This window comes from Panthera leo, chromosome A3 (genome assembly GCF_018350215.1).
Source record: "Panthera leo isolate Ple1 chromosome A3, P.leo_Ple1_pat1.1, whole genome shotgun sequence".
NCBI lineage: Eukaryota > Metazoa > Chordata > Mammalia > Carnivora > Felidae > Panthera > Panthera leo.
In genome coordinates, this window is record NC_056681.1 from 63,224,433 (window position 1) to 63,233,843 (window position 9,411).

The 9,411-nt window shown below is 39.0% G+C and overlaps 1 protein-coding gene across 3 annotated transcripts in view; it reads right to left on the reverse strand.

Annotated features, from left to right (window-relative positions):
* THADA (THADA armadillo repeat containing) overlaps positions 1–8,507 on the reverse strand; it is a 325,833-nt gene extending 317,326 nt beyond the window's left edge. For all 3 annotated transcript variants that reach the window (XM_042932129.1, XM_042932128.1, XM_042932130.1), the window contains exons 1-4: positions 8,389–8,507; positions 5,357–5,456; positions 4,966–5,060; positions 4,118–4,248 (exon numbers count right to left, since the gene is read on the reverse strand). In XM_042932129.1, the coding sequence (XP_042788063.1) occupies positions 4,118–4,248; positions 4,966–5,060; positions 5,357–5,432 (302 nt within the window). In that variant the 5' untranslated portion in view covers positions 5,433–5,456; positions 8,389–8,507. The remainder of the gene's footprint in view (positions 1–4,117; positions 4,249–4,965; positions 5,061–5,356; positions 5,457–8,388) is intronic.
* Positions 8,508–9,411: the final 904 nt, after the last annotated feature.

Consider the following 9,411-nt stretch of genomic DNA (forward strand, 5'->3'; position numbering starts at 1 on the left):
ATATTTTGACTATTTGACTATTTTCAATCTTCCTCTTAGAATGTAACCTCCATTCTATACTGCCTTATTCACTGTATCCCCAATGCCTAGAATATTTATTTGACATAGAGTAGATAGTCAATAAAAATTCACTGAATAGGGGCACCTGGATGGCTCAGCTGGTTAAGTGTTAGATTCTTGCTCTGGGCTCAGGCCATGATCTCACGGTTGTGAGATTGAGCCCCATGTTGGGCTCAGCAAGGAGTGCAGAGCCTGCTTGGGATTCTCTCTCTCTCTGTCCCTCCCCTGCTCATGTACACATGCTCTATCTCAAAATAAACAAATTTTTAAAAAAATTTTTGAAGAGATAAATTTAATTTAGTGTCAATTTAACTCAATTAATCTAAATCAAAACCACTAGGGGGCGCCTGCGTGGCTCCATCGGTTAAGCTTCTGACTTCAGCTCAAGTCATGATCTTGACATTCTTGGGTTTGAGTCCTGCATCAGGCTCTGTGCTGACAGCTCAGAGCCTGGAACCTGCTTCAGATTCTGTGTCTCCCTCTTTCTCTGCCCTCCCCTGTTCACACTGTCTCTCTCTCTCTGTCTCTCTGTCTCTCTCTCTCTCAAAAATAAATAAACATTAAAAATTAAAAAAAAAACAGTAGGAATTTTTTTTAATTGCCTAAAGAGTTCTAAAGCTCTTCTAGAAGAAAAAGAATTTAGAAATAGGAATAGTCTGAAAAAGAAAGGTCACCAAAGGGGTGACGTGCTTCAGTATATAATTAAACTACATTATCACACTATAGGAAATAAAAGTGTGGTATGGGTGAGTAAACAAATAGACACAAATCTAAAATTGAATCTATGTTTATACAGGAACACAGAACATAATAAAATGGCATTCCAAATAAATGGGAAAGATGGACTATTCAAAAGTTTGAGGATAAGTGGCTCCCCATTACAAAAAGAAAACTAAATTGGATCTCTAACGTATGGTCCACTCAAAGCTTAACTCCAGATGAATTTAAAGATTAAACAAAAAAAAATAAATTTTAAAAGACAAGCATGTAATTTTATATGATCTTACCCTACAGAAAGTATACATAAGCAAGGCATGAAACTCAGAAATCTATACAAAGAAAAATATTAGATTTGATTACCAAAAAAATAATTTGTAATTTTTAAAAAGCAAACACTATAAACAAAGGAATACATTTGGTACATAACCTATATAAAGCTGTTATAAATCAAGAAGACATTCTGTGGTTGCTGACTTCCTGGAGGCATTCCCCATGCCCCCTTTTTTTTTTTTTTAATTTTAACGTTTATTTATTATTGAGAGACAGAGAGACAGAGCATGAGCATGGGAGGGGGAAGAAAGAGGGGCAGACACAGAATCTGAACCAGGCTCCAGGCTCTGAACTGTCAGCACAGAGCCTGACGCGGGGCCTGAACACACGAACCGTGAGATCATGACCTGAGCTGAAGTCGGATGCTTAACCGACTGAGCCACCCAGGGCCACCCCCCCCCCCCATGCCCTTTTTTATTGGCAAAACCCACCTCCCACTACAGAGGTGTGAGAATCTTGCTTCCCAGCCATTCTTAAAACCAGAAGGAGGGTATATGACCCAATCTTGACAACAGAAAGTGATAGGAACTCTACTGAGACCTTCTGCAAAATGTTTTCTCTCCAATAAAAAGAGTTGGAGAAGAGGAAATTTCCTTCTCTTTTTTTCTGGATGCAGTCATGTCTGTCTAAGGTGCTTGTAACTGCTACAGTCCCTTGTAATTCTGAGGGAAGATATGGCCAACACATGGGAGAAAAATGGAAAACATCAAGATCTTTGATGACATGGTTGACTGCTTCACCAAAACCCTAGAACTGGCCACTATCTGATCATTTGCTTTTTGACACATTAAATAAATTTACTTCAGTAAGAAAAAAAGTCATTCTAACAAGAAGACACACAAAAGATATGTAATCACAAACAGTCAAACTGTGCACATTAAAAAATATTCAATCTCAGCAATCTGGGAAATGAAAAGTAAAACATAATACTATTTTTTACCCAATAGATTTTTAAAGATATAAAGATTGATATTATCCAGCATTATAAAGGTATGAAGACACTGGCATCTGGTTCACTGTTAGTGGGGAGTACAGATTAGCAATGTTTTTGGTGAAAAAATTCCACTTCTAGGAATTTATCTCAGAAAATACACAGAACAACTATATACGTGATTAAGAATATCACTGCATCATGGAATAATGAAATTGGAATAATGAAAACAAAACACTAAATATCAGTGAGAAAGTGATTAAATTTTGTATACCCATATTATGGAATACATATAGCTGTAAGAAAAGATAAGGACTTTGGGTGGGAACATAAAATAATAAAGACATTATGGAAAACAATATGGAGGCTCCTCGGAAAATTAAAAATAGAACTACCATATGATCCAGTAGTCCTATTTCTGGGTGTATATATCCAAAAGAACTGAAAGCAGGATCTCACACCCAGCATGTTCACAGCAGCATTCTCCACAACAGCCAAGAGGAGGAAGCAACCCAGATGTCTATCAACAGATGAATGGATGAATACAATGTGGTACATATGGACAATGAAATATAACTTAACCTTAAAAAGGAAGAAAATCCTGCCACATGCTACAACATGGATGAACCTTGAGAATATTATGCTAAGTAAAATAAGCCAATCAAAAAGGGACAGATACAAATATTCCACTTATTTGAGGTAACTAAAGCAATCAAATTCATAGAAAGAACTGTGGTAGCTAGAGGGTAGGGAGAAGGAAAATGGGGATTTGCTGTTTAATGGGTATAGATTTTCAGTTTTGCAAGATGAAAAAGCTCCAGAGATCCACTGCACAACAATGTAAATATACTTAATACTCAAAAATGGTTAAGATGGCAAATTTTATGTTATGTGTTTTTTAACACAATTTTTAAAAAAGAATAAGGACTACACTGATACGAAAATATCTCTAAGACATTCCTTTTTTTTTTTTAAGTTTATTTATTTATTTTTGAGAGAGAGACAGAGAGAGCAAGCAGGGGAGGGGCAGAGAGACAGAGAGAAAGAGAGAGAGAGAGAGAGAGAGAGAGAGAGAGAGAGAGAGAGAGAACCCCAAGCAGGCCCCGCATTGTCAGCACAGAGCCCAATGTGTGGCTCGAATTCACAAACTGTGAGATCATGACCTGAGCTGAAACTAAGAGTTGGCTGCTTAACCGACTGAGCCACCCAGGCACCCCTCTAAGACATTCTTTAGTGAAAAAACAAGCTACAGAGCAATAAGTAGAGTATAATCACATTTATGTAAAAAAAAAAAATGAAAACTAAAATAAAATACAATACACATATTAAACCCAAAGGAAAGGTCTAAAGAGATAGATACCGAAATGTGAAGCGATGACCTTTACTAAAGAAAGTAAGATAGGGGTGGCTGGATGGCTCAGTCAGTTAAGTACCAGACTCTCAGTTTCAGCTCAGGTCATGATCTCCCGGTTCATGGGATGGAGCCCCACATCAGGCTCTGTGCTGACAGTGTGGAGCCTGCTTGGGATTCTCTCTCCCCTACTCTCTGCTCCTCCCCAGCTTGGCTTGCACACGCACATGCCCCTCTCTCCCTCAAAAATAAATAAACTTAAAAAAAAAAAAAAAAAGTAAAGTAAGATAGGCCAGAAAGAGGGAAATAGAAGGCTCATTTTTCATTTTGTTCACTTCTGTATTGCTTAAAGTCTTTACATTAAGCATATATTTCTGTGTAATTAAAAATATGCTTAAACCAAGTACAAATGGGAAAAATAAAGGAAAAAGAAATAGCGGGATGACAGTTTAAACTTAACCAAGAATTGCATTAATATAAATGGACTAAACCAAGCGTCTGTAAACTCGAGCCTAGAGCCTGTTTTATTAAGGTCTTTGACCTAAAAAGCCTTTTCACATTCTATAAAAGTTGTAATACATATACAAAACAGAGACCATACAAATGAAATTGCTAGTAACATATTTCAGTTCAGTTTTACCAAACCAGGAGAATTTTAAATACTGGTTACTTTTGCTCAGATTGAACATTTATGATGGTTAACTTCCTTTCCTTTTTGTCCTTACCTTGCCAAGACTTTCTTCAAGGGATTCTTTAGACTCAAAGAAAGATAAATTCCTGCTAAAATATCCAAACAACTTCGAATACTGGGATCACATGCGCCATTTTTATCTGCCTTCTCCAGTAAAGGCACAATCTACAATCCAAAAAATTCAAAGTCATGGTACTTTTGTCTAATATCAACTATATAGCAAAGTAACAGTTTCAAACACTCTTTTAAGTCTCCATGTAATGTGAAATATTTCCTACCCTATATTGTTAAGGATACTGATTTAAACACTGATTTTAGTATTTTTTAACTTTTTAACCCATACCCCCAGCTCCCATTTTACTCTCCAGACCCACCTCTATTAAGAATTAGACTTGTTAATGGTTCAAGTTATAGGAATTCTGTGGCACTATTGAAAAAGCAAAAATATATATAATTGCTTTCCAAAAAAAATTATGCAAGTTCAAATGGTAAATCCTAATACTGAAACACTTACTGGTAAGGACAGTCTTTATATTTTATATTAACTTTTTAATGTGTCTGCTAAAAAGTTTTAAAGATTCAGATCAATATTCAGAATAATTTTTTTTTTAATTTATCTCCACAAAAAAGGTATGCACAATTGTCTCAATGTCCCATCTATTTACAGCTCCAATGGCAGTGGAAGCCTGAATGGCTTCTATTGATACCCTGAGTAAAACGAGATTATACAATGAACAGAAAAGGAAAAAAAAAAATCTATTTTTTAATGATACATTGGTATTAAAAATTGAGAGCCAAAAATTGTCAGTTAATTTTAAAAGTTCATAATAGCATGATATGATATTCTTCAAGATGCATCAATGAATATCAACTCAGTCTTACCTGTTTAACACAATGGATTTGTGACACTCCATCTGTGAGTTGTACACAATGTAACAGCAAAGAAGCTAGGTTCTTTCCTTCCACATCAGCCAAAGCTAGATAACACACATACAAAAACATTTCAAGGATTTAACAATATATGCAAATAACTTTACCTTTGCTACACATTATGCAAAATCTAAGTATTTATAAACCAAACCAAAACAAAAGCAGGTCGAACTTCATCTGAAGACAAAATTTTTAGGAAATCATTTTACATGCAAAACTGAATGTAAGGAACATGGAAAAATTGAACAGAAAGAGTCTGAACATTATGTGGTATTGAGTCTTGACATAAAAATACTCTGCAACCCAGAAAAGAAATAAACAAATGAGGTCAGAAATCACTTACAACGCAAAGTTTCAAGGTCTTGATGGCAAATGGTCAGTGAAGTCACTTGCATTTCTTTCTTCTTCTTTACGCCCATTTTAAATAGAATTAATAGTAGACACTGTAAAAAAGAAGAATTTAAAGCATTGTCTAATTCAGGATTTCTGAACTCAGCACTATTGGCATTTTGGACCAGAAACTTTTTGGCTACTTTTTGGGTGTCTATGTATTGTAGGATGTTTAACACGCTCCTCGCCTCTACCCATTAGATGCCAGCAGCATCCCCTCCCCCCAAGTTATTACAATCAAAAAATATCTCCGGGCATTGCCAAATGTCCCCTGGAGAGCAGAGTGGCCCCAGGTTGAGAACCACTGATCTAAGGATTTCTGCTTCAAAAAAGAAAAACATTTTTAAGCTCAACAACAGCTTATTATTTTCCAAAGTCACTCCCATTATGACCCAGTCTTTGTATTTTAAAAATACAGCAAACCTTCATTTTAGTAATGACAGCAACAACAACAGCATGGTTTTTCCAAAAGTAAACTGGGCTCAACTAACTTCTGTGCCTTCTTGGACATATCAGGAGATGTCATAACACACTGTATCTTGACCTTTGCAGAGTATTTGATAAAGGAAACTTGCATACTATCCTTGTGAGTTTGTTTTTAGTTAACAGAATTTGCTTTTAGTTAAAAAGGTTTTAGTTAACAAGGTCCGTAATGGGTTTGAATAAATGTTCCTAAAGAATACACACATATAGTACCATGACATCTGGGCATCTCTAGGGAAATGCAACACAGGGCTCTTTTCTTAGCACAGTTAGCATGTTTAGCAATGTTTGTGATTCAGACATTAGAGGACATAACATAGAGAATTTGTAAAAGCTACAAAGCTGGAAGGTCATGTTAAATGCTGAAATCAGGATTAAAGTACAGCCCGATAAACTGGAATGAACTTAGCAAGATGAAACAGAAATAAATGTAAAATGCTGCATTTTTTATTAGAAAAAAACATAAAACATTAATACAAGACAGGGAGACAGCAGCCAAATGTGATTTGAAACAAATCAGTATGTGAGCCAACAGAACAACATGTCTGCTAAAAACCACATTATAAGTCAGCCTGATCAAGGGAGTGCATGATCCCTTGCTCACCCCCACACGTCAGGTGACATGTGGAGCATCAAGGAAAGTGCTAGTGGCTATCCCTTAAGGAGCCATAACAAATGATAAAACTTTCAAGGAACTAACAGATTTCTGAAGGGCCTAGAGAGCACCTCCTTCAGAGAACAGCTCAGTTAACCAAAGGTGTTTGGTCTGGAGAAAAGAGGACAGGACAAGTGCCATAAGGCAGCTGCTGTTGCTGGAGGACTGTCAGAAAAAGAGATGTCTTTTGTCTTGCTATAGAATTAGGAAAAGTCAGTGCAAGCTTCAGGGAGGCTGAATCCAGCTCCCTGGATTCAGGGAGAACTCTCCCTGAACTCTCTGGTCTAACTATGGAATGGACTGCCTTTTTAACAGAGAATCACCCAGCTCTGAAAATATCCAAACAGAAGCAGAATGAACCCTTTGCACCTGAACTCCTGCAATGGCCTCACAACTGGTCTCCTCTCTTCTCCCTTGTTTCTGAAGAGTCCCCTCTTTTTACAGTCTTTTTAAAACTCTCATCAAATCTAATTACTCTCTTGCTTAAAACTTTCCAAGGGCTTCCAATTACATTTAGAATAAAATCTAGCTTCAGACCTTGGCCTTCAAGGCCCTAAGTAATCTGGTACTACCTTCCTCTGCATTTCATCTCAAATCAATCTTCTCTTAACCATCTAAGGACCTTTCCCTTCCTAATACCTCTGCCTGTTAATGTCTGTTCCACCTGATCTTTGCAAGATCTTAGCACCTCATCTTTCAGGTCTCTTCTCAAATACCACCTCCTGTGAGAAGTCTTCCATGACCACTGTCCCTAAAATGCCACCACTCCTATTCACAGATCATTTCCATTAACTTATTTTCTTCATAGTACTTACTACTACCTGAAATTGCAGTAACTTGGTTATTTGTATATTGTCTGTCTCCCCTAGTAATAAACACTATGAAGGCAGCAACTTTAATCTGTTTTATCCACTGTTTTAATCCTCAATTCCTAAAACAGTACCTGGCATATATTCAGTGCTTAATAAATATCTGATGAATAAACGAATTAACTAACACTGTCAGAGATGTTCTAGAAGGGAGGTATGCCTTTAACAACAGAAAAGTGCACTACCAGATATATTCTATATCTAAATGACAAGTTAGTCCTGACCTTAACAAAAACTACGGTCCATCTGCAAAGTAAGAAATCAATACAGCAATGGAACATGAAAAACTACTTAACAGAAAATGGTAATAAAAATAAACACATAATGGCAACAACAAGGGAAGAATTTGGAAAGTGACATGATTATATCTAGGGGAATAAATGGGGATCACTTCCTAGGAAAGTGACCAATACACAAACTTAAGAAGGGATAGAGACAGATAACTGGGGAGACTATTTTCTGGTGAATGGCGAGTAAGTTTACAGCAGGATTTGATCTTGAAACCCTCAATACTACACAAAAATTGGCTCGGTGCTTATGCGTGCTCAACAGGTACCTAAATGTCTGTCCTGATGAACTGGGCCTCCCCAAAAGGGAAAATCCCGTGCCCACCCTATGACACTGCTTCAGTGGCCAGAAGATGCTCGACAAATTGTAGTCCTAAAACCCACTGGCTGCTTTCCTTTGACGGCTGCTTTACTCCCATTTACACCGTCTGGTTGACTCCCACATTTTCTGGGTAATTTCCGAACCACGTGGAATCCAGAGAATGACAGGTGATCAAAAAAAGTAGTTAAAGTGCTGTCTCCATGGAGACGTAAGCGACCGGAAATCAGTACCAAAACCTCCAAATTCTCGCGATAGCCCAGGACTGGGGGAATTGGTGCGAATCACCTAGCTGCCCTAGCTAAGTGGCCGAGCGGAGCTGTGAAGAGTCGCGCGCTACCGCGGGTCTGGCAGAATGCCTGGGAGCCAAACCTCGTGCTTGTGAGCGTCTGAGAAGAGTCGCAGCCGTCTAGATGAGTGCCGGAGCTGCTCTGGTTCTACGGTATCTCCGTGGCCCGCAACGTGGTCTGTTGACTACCGGGTAGGGGTGATGGTAGGGAAGCAAGGGGACCTGGACCTGGAGTGATCGCGAGAATTGAATGACTGAGCTCTTCCAATCAGGAGGCTGGAACGGTCGTGATGTCACTGGGAACGAGTGTTGCCGAGTGGATTTGGGTAGACTGCGACTTTAAAAGAATGCGCGGTGCAACCCTTTCTAAGCCAGGGGCGAACTCAGCGGTTTGGAACTCTGTCTGTTTCGTTCGCTTTAGGGCAGTCTAGACCTCGAGCACCTGGGAAGCATCTTTGCTTCAATCTGACGTTCCACTCTTCTTCCACACATTTTACCCAGCACAGAGACAGGACGAACTGCCTCCCGGATGCGGAAACCAGCGATTGTAGAGCCTGGGAGATGGTGTCGGGAGAGGGGGGTAGTGAGAGCCGAAGCCACAGTAAGAGTTTGGTTTGGTTTGGTTTGGTTTGGTTTGGTTTGGTTTGAGAGAGGGAGACACATAATCCGAAGCAGGCTCCTGGCTCTGAGCTGTCAGCACAGAGCCTGATGCGGGGCTGGAATTCACAGACTGCGAGATCAGGACCTGAGCCGAAGTTGGAGGCTTAACCGAATGAGCCACCCAGACGCCCAAGGGTTTTAATTAAAATGAGAAACTCTGAAATGAACTAACCTATAACCAAGTGCGTTTGTTCCTGAGTTCAAGCCCGGCATTGGGCTCTGCGCTAACAGTGTGGAGTCTGCTTGGGATTCTCTCTCTCTCCCATTCTCTCTCTGTCCCTCCCCCCTTGTGCGCTCTCTCTCTCTCTCTCTCTCTCTCAAAATAAGTGAACTTAAAAAAAAAAGTTTAGGGGTGCCTGGATGGTGTAGTTGGTTGAACTTCCAACTCTTGATTCCAGAAGAGATCCCATAGTTGGTGAGTTTGAGTCCCACATCAGGCTCTGCAC